General features: G+C 38.6%; 1 protein-coding gene across 2 annotated transcripts in view; it reads right to left on the bottom strand.

Annotated features, from left to right (window-relative positions):
• Positions 1-1,293: 1,293 nt before the first annotated feature.
• Positions 1,294-17,172, bottom strand: part of LOC149182468 (uncharacterized) — a 70,681-nt gene continuing 54,802 nt past the window's right edge. For both annotated transcript variants that reach the window (XM_089416866.1, XM_089416865.1), the window contains exons 4-6: positions 3,458-3,621; positions 2,308-2,566; positions 1,294-2,144 (exon numbers count right to left, since the gene is read on the bottom strand). In XM_089416866.1, coding sequence (XP_089272992.1) covers positions 2,037-2,144; positions 2,308-2,566; positions 3,458-3,621 — 531 coding nt within the window. In that variant the 3' untranslated portion in view covers positions 1,294-2,036. The remainder of the gene's footprint in view (positions 2,145-2,307; positions 2,567-3,457; positions 3,622-17,172) is intronic.

Genomic DNA, 17,172 nt, shown 5'->3' with positions numbered 1-17,172 from the left:
CTTGAACTCTATTGTGTTTATTTGTTTTTTTGAGGTAATACATGAAGAATTTTTTTTAAATGACAAAGAAGTGAATGATAGATGAGTATTGTAGTTCATAAATAAACTGAAACCACATAGATCCATTAATGGAACTAAACACTATTAACATTACACTAAAGGAGAATGCTTGAAATAATCATTTAATTGAATCATTTCAAGAGAGAGACAAACTTCAAAACAAACCTAGTAATTTTGGCCTAATCGGGGGAGAGAAATTTCAAGTCAGAAATTCAATTTCCCCAGTGGATGCTAGCTGCAATTAATGTCAATAAAGCGTCGTTTAACCAAACATCATAACGCTAAAACCAAGGAACTACGCTGTACCTGCATTAACAAGAAGCACTACATACAACACATTGAGCACATTAACAACAATGGATTATATGTGACAATTAGGCTGACCTAGACCAACAATTTTTTAGTATTCAGGATTCTAAAGTGTCTTTTCTTAAGAAATTGTAACTAGAGCGACTCCACTAAATTTACAACGGGTTGGATGTGACAATTAGGCTCACCTAGGACAACAATTTTTCAGTAACTCATAACTGTTAAACATTCCACACATTGTCTTCTCTTTACATATTGCACATTCCTCTTCCATAGCAACTCTGCTAAATTTCTCTTTTACAAATAAATTGCCATTATAATGACCAAGTTTTACTACAGATAATTGGAGTTATAATGGCCACAGTTACTCTGAAGGGTGATTATATTCACTGAAGACTTAGCCACCTATGCTAGAGTCATCTTATGCATCTCGATGTTTGACCCTATAATAGTTAGCAACAACTGTCTTTGACAGCCGTGGTTTTTATTCCCTTCTCTTATTCCGATTTCATTCTTAGAGGTTCTCTCCCCGTTATGTTTTACTTGGGCTTCATCCACAGAGACGTCATTCATTCTCAATTTTTAATTTATGGGGTGACAATAGATATGGTAAGTTGATCGAGGCAGAGCGTAAGGTTTGAGTGGACTGCATGAGAAGGAAATGAATGTCAACTGGCCCTAACCATGTAAGTTTTGTGGCATGGAAAGTTCATTGAATGCCCAGCAAAATGTAAGAGCTCTCACAGACACAAAAATTTGAATGCATGTTAACATTAACACACCAGTTTGGGTACAATGTTAAAAACTTCTTGAGATCCTGAAAAGCATTCGGGACTGCAATTTCTTAGTGTGCTTTTAACACCTGGAAAAATGAACCAACAAATCCAGCAAGTTACAGGATCAGAAAAGATGATTCAAGTACAATTTGAGAAAAAAGATGGGATGTATATAAATTTGGAACTTACAAATTTACGGTACAATAGCACAGCCCCAGAAATTAATATCCAGGACACTACAAGAATAAGTTCAAACATAGTAATCTCTTTCTTAACACCAGCCAGATAAAATTGTACTTCATACAAGTCTGGCTGTGTAACTTCAATATCAGTTCTTGCCAATCTACAACTATATAGTAGAAGGTTTCTCATATCACATACAATTTTGCTGGAACTGCCATTTTGCAGGCCAACCAGCAGCTAAATATATTAGGTAACATAAACTCTCATATTTATGCTTGACTTCTACTGCCCCATTTTCAAGTTCCAAATTTCTTCTCCACCAAGCCCTTCATCTAAAGAACAACCTAGTTAAAAGAAGTCTACTTGCCCCAGTTCCTGGCACCAGTACAGAAAATAATGAAATCTTGGGCCCACAATTCACAAGGTGTACACTTCGAGGAGCAATTGAAGATATCAGATTGTTGCATGGAGTGAGCTGGGCCATGCAGTTTCACCGTTCAATGTAACATATACAATTCTTAAGCTCACACCATCTCTTATAATAATGTTACATCAGTTCAAATATTTGATTTTTACATGCCAAAAATGGTCATTTCAAAGAGTTGTAAACAAGATATACACAAATATTGGCACCTTACAACTTGATCGCCATTGTGATCTATAAAACCATGAGGCAGAGGGTAATGACATTGAACATAAATGCTAATATTACTTCTTCAAATTGGTACGTGAAAGGATTCGCTTTCCAAATGGGCTACTCCGCAGTGCTGGTAAATGTGGTCGGATCGCTTCAACAAAAGCAGCATGAAGAGGCCCCTGGTTGCAGAAATCAAATATACAATTCTCCAATTAATTATATTAACCAGCTTGAATAAAGAGTAGAAATCTAAGCCTTTATTAATTAAATATAAATATTCAATATTTCCCCTCTTCTGTGCCATAGATTGGGAGAAAACAAATAAGGGATCCTGGAGAGAACCTTTGAGGTGGCCAAAGCAGATTGAACAACATAGTTTGCAAAAGGATCCTGTAAAAGTTGCCCTAGTCGAGAATAATTTATCAGCTCTCGAATAATGCGTGCACGCTTCTCTTCACCAGCAAGCTTCAGACACTTTTCAACCACATTACTGCTGAATTTCTGCATAGAAAGGCATGCATAGTGCCCTTCAAGTTGATTCATCACGTCATCGTTTGCCCATGGAATTCCCAGATCCAAAATGTATTGAACAACATAATTTCTGCAGGAAAAACATTAAAAATAATTTAGCACAAGCTACCGTGCATATCTATTAGTATGACAATAAGAAGGTTCCCATCTATTAGTTTGACGATAAAAAGGTTCCCATCTATTAGTTTGACGATAAAAAGGTTCCTGTGCATGTCTATGCAGTATGTAAATTAAATGTGTATGCCTCAAATAACCTACATCGTATCCTCAAACCCAACAAGATATCATAAACAAATAAATTTGAACCACTGTTCACAGTGCTACAATGCTTCTTAGCTTTCGGGTGATACATGATGATGATACAACAGCTAAACAAAGGTGAAAAAACATTTTGTTGCTCACTTTGATTGCGAGACAAGCCAGAACGTATATAGGTTTAACTAGTGTGACCAACCATTAGTCTTAGTAAGCATACCATTCAGGTGCTTGTGCATGTCTTGCAGTATGTACATTGAAGACATCTATCAACATCGCTTCCTCAAACCCAAGAAGATATCATAAACAAATAAATTTCAGGCATTGTTCAAAGTGCTACTTCCAAGTTCCAATGCTTCTTACCTTTCTAGTGAAGCATTTTTAGGCTAAAGAAAAGTGAAAGAAAAACTATTTGTTTCGATTGAACTTCATTGATGACAGACCCAAGCTCCAAATAAACAAATACACACACACCAAAACCACCTTTTAGATTTAATTAATGTGACCAACCGCTGATCTTAGTAAGGCTACAAACAAAACCTTCCGTAAAGCAGCTGTGGAAATGCTGTTCCTCATGCAAGAACAAAAACAAATCTTACAAAATAGCAGCCCAGAAATCCAGTCTCAGAACACATCTTGCTTCCATCAAATGTCCAAACTCAAATTTTATGCAAATGCATGTTGAGTAGGTAGACACAACAATTACCCAAAAGGATCTTGGGAAAGGAACAATGCATTTGCAGCTATTTCAGCTACCAAACGCTGCCGCTGGGCTCCAGTTGAAAAATCAACACATCGTTGCAACACACAGCATCCATGTCGATGGGTTGCAATCTCAGCACAATGTGCTGCTGCAGCATCAAAAAGAAACTGGCAACATAGGAAACAGATGTAAGATCAATTGTAAAACCATAAAACCCACAGTAACATTTCTAACATATAAACTCTTCAAATAACATAAAAACAAAAGACAAAAAACCACATTCCAAATAAATAGTAATAGTCTTGACAGAAAAAAGTGGCAGCTCTAATACCATGAGCTATGAGAGATATCTTTAAAGAGCCATTGCATTTATAACACTTCTCCTGAGAAAAAAACCACAAAACCTGAATTTCATACATTACAAAGGCTGTTTAGCCACTTTAATTCACTAGAGATCTGAGAGACCCATTGCTCAGAAGTTTGTAATGAGGCTCAGCAACGGGTCTATTCACATATGAAGGATAAAGTTGGAACTCTTGATATTTTGCATCTTATATCTACACTAAATAGGGGATAAAGTTGGAACTCTTGATGTTTTGTATGTCTTTCAGTTTATTTAGTAATGAACTGTAAAACAATTTTACCAATAGGACAGATAGATAGAAATTTTAGAAAGATATGCAACAGAGATTGGAAGACCCTCTTCTCTTTTCTTCCACCTTTATGTGTAAGCAAAATATCAGGTTGTATGGTTAGGAGTGAGGAGTAGAGCGAGCGAGAACATTTTTCATTTATTCATTGACCTTAAGTTCAGAGGATCAAACTAAAAATAAAGGAATTTATAGTTTTGCATAGCCAAGAAAAGCCAAAGTTCAAAGCAAAACTTCCAAGCCCAACCTAATTCTAAAGATTCTTCTAACATATGTACTATCTGTTTCTAATGGTCTCTACAAATTCTAAGCCACACTGGATCATTGAGCCAATTATTTTGCAGTGTCCAATAGATATTAATTTATTAGTTCATCAAATTCTCAATAACAAGCAGGAGCAGGTGCTGGCATTTAACTATTCAATTACCAACAAAATACGTGTTAACTGCTTCAAACTTTGAAATCATCTTAGGACATGATTAACCTTTGAATGACAAGCATACACAACAAGCTCATTCGAGTAAATATTAATAGATTGATAAAAACCACCATATTTGATCCAGATTGGATCATTATATAATTTGTCATCTATTTCGACGCTTTTAGAGTGGAAAAATTGGAGGAATCAGATTCCAGGATCAGTTTTATAATAGCAGGACCCAGTTTGGAGAATTGGGATTTAAAACCTTACAGGGCCATTTTGAGGACTTCAATGACAGCTTTTGGGGATAAAATTTTCCCACATAAGCATCTGACCCCATGACACTATTCTACACCCAGATACTTTTCCAACGGCACAAGAATTGTGACAATCAAAGTTCATATGCAAAAGTTATGCCTCTTGGAAGTTGACCTACCATGTTTGACCACAGTGGAACAAGTGGGTGCCACGTCAGCCCCTACTACTCATGTATGTGGGACTAACCACATGGGGGGCTTGGAAGAAGACTCTAGAACAGTCGAATTGTAACTCTGGTTACGAGTTGGCGTCAAACCTGACCCCTAGTTGGCTATTAGTTTATGTTATAACCAGACCACTAGGAGGAAAAGGGGTTCCATTCTATCGATTGCATCTTGTTCCATAATAGAGCAAAGCAATTGGGAGTGGGAGTGGGAGTGAGAGAACATAACAGAGGGGATAGTGTTTTGTAGCAGCAGCTTATTAGGCCACAAGTCTCGAGTGACTCTACAGAAAGTGCCTTCTCCTTTGTGCATGCATTATTTCCATTCTAGACAAAAGAGTGTAGAGCATCCTCACCTTCTAGTTGGATTCTCCCCTTAGGGTTTCCTAAAGCATATGTTGTCTTCATTATGGTTGGTGTGTGATTGTATTTCGTTGTTCTCTATTTTCAGCGTTTTGTCTATTACATGCATACACAGTAAATCAATAATTAACAAATCTGGAAACTAAAGGAATTTAACTTTCATGGTATAAATTTCAGTTTATTTTTATCAGATTTGTTGTGACGAACTGTCTAGTGGAATATCCATGGCAATTTATGGATCAACATTTCACAATAAAGGTCATTATCTCCCTCACATTCATCTTCCACATACCAATCATAGGCTGAGAATAATTTGCTTTCCCCTAAGACAAGCTCCAACATGAGCTATGAACTATCAAGGAACCCTACAACTTTACAGTCTACTTACAATATCCATTCTAGGCCTCCATGTGCATCGGAGACTTAACATATCTGCCACTTTGCACTAAGTCAGCCAACTCCAACCTCGAGTTGACAGGGCTGAAGGGCAGCTCCCTCCCCCCTCCCCGCCCCACCCACTCCTGAAGCACGCTCTGAACAGAAGCACTTAGGGAGCAACCCAGGGAACATGCTTTGGAATCGCTCCCGTTTGGGAGTGATTTTCAAGAGCGTGCTCCTACCAAAAAAATTCGCTCCCTGGCAATCTTGGCAATCAATGGTAATGTTAAATTCCTAAAGTAAAAGTGACATTTCCTTTATCTTTCATTTTCATCCTTTCACTTAAATTTTTAACATTGCCATGAAATAACAAGGGATGTTTGAGAGAGGTTTTGATCTCATTGGATTTCATATGGAGAAACTAGATTTTTAGGTATCACTCAAAAATCCAGCAGACTTAATGGTTTCATGATTTCAAGATTTAGGGGATTGCAATGTTTCCAATTGATTTTCTCATGCGTGAGGTATGAGATTGGCATTTGATCAAGAGCATGAAGCCCTTTAAGTACCTTGATGTTGGTGTAACTCCGTTGATGTTGGTGGTATTACTTGTTGAACTCCTCTAGCATGGCCTTAACTAAAATGTACCCTTCACTGAAAGGAAAATAATTGGTTAGGCATGCTAAGTTTTTCTACCATATTATAAGGTTGAGGAGATGAACCCTTCACTCAAACAAAAATCATTAGTTAGGCATGTTATACTTTTTCAATTTCTACGATATTATAAGGTTGATCAATCCAAGTCTGAAGACTTTGAGCTAAATGATGTTTATGTAGCTCTTGTTGATAATCCCATTTCTAGTAGTGTTGAACCAATTATGAGTTTCATGAGTGATCATGTTAATCAATGATTTGTAGTTTTGATGTCTAGTTTTTCTGCTACTACTGCTATTATTACTGAAGTTGCAGAGGAGTCTGAGGAGTCCTTAGACTCTAAGTTAGATGATGTTTATGTAGCTCATGTTGATGATCCCATGTCTACTAGATGATTGATGTTATATGGTTTAATCCATGTTTTTATGCTTTTTATAACTAATTCATCATTCTACATGTTTTTTTTGACATATAAGCATCAAAATATATATTATATAAAATTCACTCTCGACCCGGAAGCTTATGAAAATTGTTGCTCCCCGCTCTTGCTCCCGCTTCCAAGCAGCCTTGGTTGACCATATTTTATAGAAAGTTCACAACAACAAGACACATCTTCTAGATACTTATTAGGGCATATTTTTAGCTCCTGCTTATGTTTAGGGAAAAAAGTATGACACAACTTCCATATACATATAGTATTTTTTTTTCTTTTCATCCTGCCTTATAATAGGAATTTCCAAAAGATATGCCTATGTATCTTGCCCATTAGACTGGATAGTAAACAACTTTCTAGCCCAGAGTTACGAGGTTGATTGCACAATGGGAGAACTAATATATTTACTTGATTAAACTTCCACTCCATTAAAGTGGGAAGCTTGGCTCTTCAAAAACCAAGATTGGTAAGCCACTAGTTATCTCTGCAAACCCAATTCCATGACTCCAATCAACATGTAGGCATACTGTTTCCACCAACAAGAAGAGTGGCAACAGAGATAATCCATCATTTCTAAGGTTTTAGAAATTGTATAAAGCAATTTATCTCCTTGTGGCCAACCCATAGCAACATCACAAGGAAATATTCATTAAGAAATTGATGAGGAATCTAGGAGTTTCTTATCATCCATATCTATGAACCACATAGATAAACCATCCTAAATCTCTCAAACTAAAGACAGTGCATTTGTTGAGAATATGGCTCAGATAAGAACTTCCACACAAGTTTAGTGTGAATGTATTAGAAGTAGTACGAGATATTTTGATAAGTAACTTTATTTTGTCACTCGCATTAGTAAAAAATGAAAAGTTTTATATTAAATTGTTGAGTCTAATAAAGTGTATTTTAAGCATTAATGACTTACACTAGGATTAATCTCAATCATACGACTCACCAAGAGATGAGGGTTTCACCTAAAACTATAAAGACAAGTCAAGATAGAGAGTTCAAAACCTCAAACACGGGTTTTTGTCGGACAGGGATAGTAGCCAACTGAGCAAAGCCAAAGTTCGAAAGCGAAAGCCAGAGCAGAGGGAAGGAGGCCATACGGCAGCAAGCTGTCAGCAGTCATCCTACTGGAGATACACATGGTGGTATTGATCTGCACAAAATCATACAAATCCATATAGTAGGCCATAAAGTCTTCTTCCTTGTAGGCTATTTCTTCACAATTTCAGTGCAAATCTGTTTCTGAGGTCATTTTGATTAACAGTGCAGCTGCTAGTTTCATAAACTATGGAGGTTTCCTTGTAAGCTTTGAATAAGAAATGAAAAGCTAATTTTGAAGGAGAAATTAGCTGTGTATATATGAAATTGTTTTATACTTCTGCTCATTACTTTTATAGCTATTGTGTGATTGATGCCATGTTCTGAAATTAATTTCTACATTAATTGGCAATTATTTGTTTCATGCAGTTGATAAGGACATCAGTCACCTAGGGCTGCAAATTTCTACATCGTATCAGATCTATTTCTCTGATTCACATTCTAAAGGATTTGTAGCAGTGGATTAACTATCTAAAACAAGGACAAACATAAAGAGTTTCAATTTATTTTTCTAAAACTAATTTTCAAATCTGAGAGTTCGTTGAATAGATCTCAGAGATGACATCAGCTAACCACATATTCAAGGACAGAATGGATGGTGTTAACAGGGCTGCAGGGGAGCGCCCCCCCTCCCCCTTGAATCCGCTCCCGAAGCGCACTACCGAAATTCTCTCCCGCAAAAGTAATTCACTCCCTGGCTCTCTTCACGTATTTTTTTTGCAAAGACATTCCAAATGCAAATTTTTTTTCAAAGAAACATTTTTTAGCGGGACGGGAGAGAATTTCGGGAGCGCACTCCCACAAAAAATAATTCGTTCCTTGGCTTTCTTCGCATATTTTTTTTCGCAAGGACATTCCAAACACAATTTCTTTTCAAAGAAACAAGAATTTTTTAGTCGGGCAACCTAATATTCAAGCCTATGGCCCTAGTATTGATATACAATTCATGGTAATGTTATCTTTCATTTCCATCCTTTTAGTTAAATTTTTAACATTACCATGAAATGGCTTAGGATGTTTGAGGGTGGTTCCGACCTCATTGCAGTTCATATGGAGAAAGTAGAATTTTAGATCTCACTCAAAATCCAGCAGACTTATCAGTTTTCAGGATTTCGGGATTGCAATGTTTCCATTGGATATTGTCATGTACAAGGGTATGGAACTCGTATTTAATCAAGAGCACAAAGCCCTCTATGTACCTTGATGTTAGTGACATTGGTTGTTGAACTCCTCTATCATAACCCTACTAAAAATATACCCGTCACTCCAACAAAATCTTGAATTGACATGCTACGTTTTTTGTCTTGTGTTAATGCTTAGAGGGTGATATTAATGACAAAGATCCCAAGATAGGCAATGATTTTGATGATATGTAAGTATTTGTTGTAGAACGATTTTTTTGGATGCTAGAGGCCATCTAGATCCTCTTTGTTGATGTATTTTCAGTTCAGAGATGGATTGCACTCGAATATATTTTGGTTATGTGCCTTTACATGTTATATAAATAAGAACTTATAATGTGTGGACCTGTGGTTGATGAAAGTTAAGATCCTCGCGGTAGTCACCGGCTTGCAGTTTACCATACCACATTTGGAATCCAACTCCCTCTTACTTCTGCAAGTGAGAGGGTCTGCACTTGTTTGAAATAGGTCGTCCTCAGAAGGTGCTGGTATGTCTATCATCCACAACCTTCAAACAATGGTTTGGATTGGCTTCACTCTTAGTGAATCTCAGCTTCATCAAACAACTATCAATCCTTTCATACTACGCCCAGGGTGTTTTGCTTCAAGCCATAGAGGGCTTTCTTCCACCTACACACATGAGATTTCCGATCATGAATCTCAAACCTCCTCAGGTTGTTCCAAACCTGTGGACCTGCTACATGAGGGGAATGGTCCCCTTGTAAGATTTTCCTTCGGTACATCTCAGACATGTACTTTCATGCTCTTTTTGAATTCAGGCATCCCTGTCACCATCTGACTCACAGACCTCCAGTGCTATAGATGCGATATGTCAATTGACATGATCCCCAATGGACCATCCTGCAACTTGATACAAATTGCCAACCCTGAACCCACGAGTAAAAGCATCTTAGAAAATTCTATTTTCAAACATGTACCTTTCCAATGATGAATGCCACCCTGAAACCTTTTGACTTCCATTGCCGAAATGGACACCAGGTTCTTCTTGCAATCAAGTACATAAAAGAGATTCTTGTAAATGAATCGAGTTACCCTCATTCAATTGAGGGGTAACATTCCCTACACCCTTTCCGGGATAGGTGGCATCGGCTCCAAGTATAATCCCACGATTGTTTCCATCTCTACCAAATTAGAGAGTGCACCCTACTATCCGATGAAGTGCCTTGAAGCTCTACAATCAATAAGTCAAATTCCTAAAGAATCTAAAGGAGACGGCCAATACAAGATAACGCTTCTTTATCTTATCAAAAACAACATTTGATTCTTCATACCTGGTGTTCCTTGCTTTCTCTGAAGAGTCGGTCGTTTCTTTGATGACCTGCATTACCTGTCATTCCTTTGATCATTGAAGATGTCCCTGGAATGATTGTTATCTTCATCAAGAGATGTGCCTCTGCCATTCGGACAATCCTTCACATAATGGCCAAACTTATTGCAACCAAGGCATTTGCCTTTCCTTCCACCCTTAGATCCGGACTTCCCAATGAAGTGATCTTTAGGTAGGCCATCAAAAACTTCTATTGCGCCATTCTGATAATATTCTCTGCTTCGACTTCACCCTCGGTGAATTTGAACAAGGATTGAATCCACTGATCCTTTTGTCCTTTCCCAACTGTCTTTGGTGATTGCTCTTTCACTCTTACTTGGGCATTGTCTTCACCTCACCTCTGATACCATGTTAATTTTAGGTATGTTCTATGCTTAGAGCAATTTATTTCAATTTTCACAGTTAGCTCAATAACTTTTCCAGATTAGCAATCACATCAGCATTAAAGTAAACTGCAGATAGAACATAAACATAAATCGCAGAAGACAAGCCAAGACAAGAGGACACAAGATGTGGCGCTAGCCAGGGACAAACCCTAATGTGGGGAAACCCTTGATCAATTCTTCTTCTATGTTCTTCAATAGTTCAGCAGAGAGAGAGAGAGATAGTACATTTACAACAGAAGTCAACACTTTGACTTTCTAGATAAGAGAATAGATCATCTCTACATGAGATCAGTTGAAGACATGCTGCTTCAACTGATTCTCCAAGGTGACTCCTTCACCTATCATTGTGCTGCATCTCATCCATGTGTTGTAGCTCACCGTGTTGCACCATGCTGCACCCATCATCACAATCCGGGACCTCATGCAGCTGTTGTCCCAGTGTTTATCATTGTTGTACATAGTGCCATTGTTGCACCATGCTTACTGTTGTCCCAATGTACTTGTTGCACTGTACTTGTTGTTGTCCATGCTTTACCATGCTGTTGTTGTCCATGATACTTCATGTTTGCATATGACCCATGTATAATCTTGCTGATCTGATGAGGATATCTGAGGTTGTCCAACGCTTCCTATATGATCTTCAAAATAGACTTAAGAGAAAGCAGCGCCAAAGAAACCTTTGATATGGTGTTATGGCTTGTGGCCTAGCACATAGCAACACAGAAGTACAAGACCTCAAAACAGTTATAAATGCATCAGTATATCAATACCCAATTTGCATATGAAACCAGTCCTACTAGGTCTGATCTAAGTCTGCGGGCAGACTTCATCATCACACAGTTTCCTCTTATGACTATGGCTTTCACTTCTACAAACAGTCTCATACCTAGAACAGCCTCTATCACATTACTGTCATCTACAGCAATGAGTTGTCACCTACAGCAATCTGATCATGCTTCTTCTTGATGTGTTGGGGCTTCCTTAGTTGACCTCTTTTGCAACGAATTGAAGCTCCTTTGGACAGCTGATAGATCATACATCAAACTGCGGTTAGATACCTCCTTTTTCTGCGGCTAGATATCTCTATCCTTGTTGCGTCTGAGGGTTCCTTTTAATGTTGTGATAAGGGCTCTTCTAACTATGGTTTGAGGGCTTCTTTCATAGCATATTAATGCTCCTCCTGGATAACATATAAGTGCTTCTTGGACAGCAAATTAGGACCTTTCCTAACTGCGAATTAGGGCCAGATAGAAGCCTCTTGTGGCAGCAGTTTTAGGCCTTCATTTGTTGTTGATTAGGGCCTCTCCAACTATGGCTAAGAGACCTCCTTTCTGTGAGTAAGTGTCACCCTCAACTGCGGATTAAGGTCTTCCTTTTATTGCGTATAAATGCCTCCTCTTGCTGCATAAAAATCCTCATTGATTGCGGCCTAGGGCACCCTTAAATGGTGTGGCTAGAAGCCTCCTCTAGTTGCTCCTTAGATCTACGTAGAGCCTTCTCTTTTGACTGCATCTAGATGTTCCTCCTTTAACTACAGCTAGACTGCCGCTAGGGCATCCTCCTTACTGCGGTTAGGGCATCATAAGACTTAGGCCAGCGTATACTCTTAGTATCTCTCCTCCCACCAAAACCCAAAGACATGTGGAGAGGAAGAGATCACAAGAAGAGTGTGCGTGTAAATGACTTGAAGACCTCTTTTTATAGTAAAACGTTGAGCACAAGTGGGGTATATTTGGTTGTTGGCCGACCTTGACGAATTGTCCCACAACAATTATAAATTCATATCACCATGAATACTTATCGGAATCGGATGATCTTTAGATCAATCCTACACCCCTCGATGAGAGGGATCCAAGAAAAATATCAGCTTCCATTAACAAGATGACCCACATGGAGTTTGGTCCTAGTTGCCAATTTTAACACTTTTGCATTTATTGTTTATGTTCTATCTACAGTTACTGTCAATGTGATTATTATTGGTAATTAAGTGGAAATTGTCATTGCGTTGTTAAAAGGACATTGAAGTAATTGTTGCAAGCATAGAACATACCATTGTTATCTAAAATTAACATGGCATCAGAGCCCAAGTGAAGACAAAGCCCAAGCAAGAGAGAAAAGCAACCACTAAGAGATCTGTTGGACAAAGATCATTGGACAAGTCTTAATGACCTCTACATCTTAATTCAAGACTGAGGACAAGCTCAATGAAAAATCTGACTATCATGCATGGAAGATGACTTTGGACCTGACTTTGGAGGAGCATGAAGTATTGGGCTATGTGCAAGAAAAGTGGTGGAGCCTCCTTCAAATGCACCGGTTGCTGCTAAGACGAAGTATAGAAAAGGTGAGGTCAAAGCGAAGAAAAATTTGATTAACTTCATTCAAAAGCATTTGGTTGCCTATATTTCCGATTTGATAACTTCTAAGGAAACATATGATAAGTTGGTTGCAGGATATCAAGATGGATAAAGGAGAGTCTATCCAATCCTACTTCATGAGAATATCACAAATCAAGAATGACCTGCTATATATTGGAGAAGTTATTGTTGACAGGGAGCTCACTCTTATTGCACTTGGTGGTCTTTCAAGACCATGGGATGTATTTACTACCACCATTCTCAACAATGACAGGATACCTGGTTTCGATGAATTATTAGCTAGATGCACTCAAGAGGAAACAAGGATGATAGAGAGAGATAAGTCCTCTAATGGAAATGAGCCTAATGCCTTCTCCGCTCATGCAAAAAGAAAGAATAATACTAGTCCAAGGAGACAAGGTCAAGGATCTAAGAAGGGATTAAAAGAAGGAAGAAAAGGAAGGTGTTACAATTGTAACAGGTTCGGCCACTATGCTGAAGAATGTCCTCACAAGAAGAATCCTCTAAGGGATGACGACAACAACAACAATTTCAAAGGCAATGCCAATCAAAAAAACAACAGGTTGAACAACAAAGGAAAGAGGAATGCTCCCGTTGCTCGAAATGGAAATGCTCAACCTCCCAAAAGGACAAGGAATGCCAGGTATGATGAAAGTAACGTTGTAGAAAACCAGGATGAGATTTATCTTATTTCCGCTCTATCTATTGCCTCTCCTTTGGATACTTTGGATCATTGGTTGATTAATAATTGAGCCTCAAGGCACTTCACTAGATACAAGGAGGCCCTCTCAAATTTGGTTGAGAAGAAAACTAATCTAAAGATCATACTTGGAGATAATGCCACCTACCCCGTGAAAGGGATAGGTACTGTCACTCTTCACTTGAATCAAGGTCAAACCATACATCTACAAGAAGTATTGTATGTGCCCGATTTGAAGAAGAACTTGGTGTCTATTTCTGCAATGGAAGATAAAGGCTTCAAGGTAGCATTCATTGATGGAAAGGTACATATTTGGCATAGAAACCCTAAAGATGCATTTACTCTTGGATTTAGGGTTGATGGTCTCTATCAAGTTGGTGGAAGTCCTTTGGGAGCTTTGGCGAGTGATACTTCTCTTCAATGTGAATTATGGCACCAGAGATTTTCCCACTTACATTACAAAGCCTTACTTGGGGTAAGGAAGATGGTCATAGGTATGCTTGAGTTTAACATGAACCATGAAGGTGTTTGTTAGGTTGTACAACTGGGAAACATAAAAAGGGACCATTCCCTTCTAGTGAAAGCAAGACTACCAATATTCTTCAATTGGTCCATTCTAACCTGTCTGGTATCCTGCCCATAACATCATTAAGAGGGTACTCATACTATGCAATCTTTGTGGATGACTTCTCACGCAAAACATGGATATATTTCTTGAAGAGGAAGGATGAAGTGTTCAAATAGTTTTGTTCTTTCAAGGCATTGGTGGAAAATCAAACAAGGAAGAAGATCAAGATGTTGAAGACCAACAATGGAAACGTATATGAATCAAATGAATTCAATGACTTTTGCAAAGAGGTTGGCATTAAGAGGGAGACAATTGTTCCATATAATCCTAAGCAAAATGGTGTTGATAGGAAGAATCGAACAATCATGGAATCCACTCGTGTCATGATCTATGATCAAGTTCTACCGAAGTTCTTATGGGGAGAAGCTACCAATACCGTTGTATATGTTCAAAATAGGAGACTACATCAAGCTTTGGATTTTAAGACACCTGAGGAAGTCTTCACTGGTAAGAAACCTGTTGTTTCTCATTTTAGAATCTTTGGTTGTCCGGTATATTTTCATGTGCCTAAAGAGAAAAGGAAAAAATTGGAAGCTTCTGGGAAGAAAGGTATATTCGTCGACTATAGTAAAAATTCAAAAGCATATAGAATCTAGGTACATGGTCAAAGAGATGTGGAAGTAATTCGTGATGTTACCTTTGATGAAGACACTGCCCTTGGGAAATCCAAAGATCTCCCTATCCCAAGGAAGGACGATGATGATGATGTCGAAAAACAAGATGAACCTCTGACGGATGAGCCTATACCCGATGTTGATGGCCCAATGGATCCTATTGATCCACCTCCTGGTGATTCCTATACCTCAAGGAAAAGACCATTGTAGCTCAAAGATACTCTTGAAGATGCTGAAAGACATACTGCTCCAAGAGGGACATTTCGCAAAAATAAGAAGTCGAACAAGCATAAAGGGTACTTGCCTACCATGAGTATTATTGTTCAAGCTGAACCTTGCACGTTCGAAGAAGCCATAAAGCACTGAGCATGGAAGAATGCAATGAATGAGGAATATGAATCTATCATGAAGAATGATGTCTGGGACGTAGTGCCTAGACCTAAGGACAAGTATGTGGTCACGTCAAAATGGCTTTACAAAATTAAACATGGAGTTGATGGAAGTGCTAAAAAATACAAGGCCAAGTTCGTTGCTCGTGGCTTCTCTCAAAAGGAAGGAGTGGACTATGATGAAATATTTGCACCGGTTGCTCGATATACCACTATCAGATCTATAATTGCTCTTGCTGCAAGTCAAGGTTGGAGCCTACATCAAATGGACGTCAAAATTGCTTTCTTGCATGGCTCGCTTAAAGAGGAAGTCAACTTGGAACAACCGCAAGGGTTTGAAGTACAAGATAGAAGTACACATGTTTGTCGGCTGAAGAAAGCCCTCTATGGGTTGAAGCAAGCCCCTAGGGTTTGGTACGAAAGGATTGAAAATTATCTTATGAAGTTGGGATTTACAAGGAGCTATGTGTTGAAGAAAGTGTAACTAGGTTCGATCTTCATAAATGTAATTTTGATCTTTGTATTTATAAAAGAAAAGAAATATTTTTTTTTGTTATTTATATCAATGAGTTTCTTGCTCATTGCATAGGTCTAGCACATGTCGAAGTGCTATGGGGAAGTCAAAGAGTCAAAAGAAATGTTGAAGACCCTTAAGGGCATGTTACACCATGTATATTTATGTATGAGAGTCCCAAAAATACCTCCAGGCCAAGTCACAAACCTCCTCCATGAAACGACATCACAAAAGGAAGCAATTTGAAGCATAGATCTCAAGTCATCAAGTTGGCCTCAAGTAAGCCTAAAGAAGGAGCAGACCTCTATATATAAGGGTCATTCCACCCCTCCAAAGTAACACAATTCACCTTTGAAATTAGCGAAGGAAAAGGACAAGTATAGGGTACGAAAAAGGACGAAGAAGGAGCCTCTAGTGCAATGAAGAAGGAAGGAAGAAAACTGAAGTTAATAGGGTTGTCTTAGGGCCTATTACAGTCACACGTGCGAAGAAAAGGAGGCTCTCTCTGCTGTCATAACAGCCCTCCTATTACAGTCATAAAAGTTCGTTGGTTGGGCTAAGAAAGGAGTGCCTATTAGGCCTCTCACTCAAGCAAAGAAGAAGACCACACAAGCGAAGGAAGGAGAGCAATCTAGCATCAGTTTCTTGAAGGAATCCCCTCACACGTGCAAAGAAATAGGGCCACACTACTGTTACATCAGACCTGCAACTATTGTTGGGAATCACGATTGCCGTTAGACCAAAACCCACAAGTGTTAGTCAACAATCGCATTGCCAAAGATAAGGATCCACAAGAGGCGGTTAGTCCATGTCGCGAAACACACGACGCACATTGGTTTATCGAATGTCCAACAATCTTCCCCCCAACGCGAGTCGAGTGTGTATCAAACTCATGACCTACGCTCTGATACCACTTGTTGGGAATCACGATTGTCGTTAGACCAAAACCCGCAGGTGTTAGTCAACGATCACATTGCCAGAGATAAGGATCCACGAGAGGCGGTTAGTCCATGTCGTGAAACACACGGGAAGCATTGGCTTGCCACTTATCCAATGTCCAACAACTATATCTCAAGGAAGAGCTCGATTGTAA

Source organism: Pinus tabuliformis, chromosome 3_2 (genome assembly GCF_031772625.1).
Source record: "Pinus tabuliformis cultivar Carrire ecotype Pingquan chromosome 3_2, CPIR1, whole genome shotgun sequence".
NCBI classification, from domain to species: Eukaryota; Viridiplantae; Streptophyta; class Pinopsida; order Pinales; family Pinaceae; genus Pinus; species Pinus tabuliformis.
This window is presented reverse-complemented; position numbering and strand designations above follow the sequence as displayed.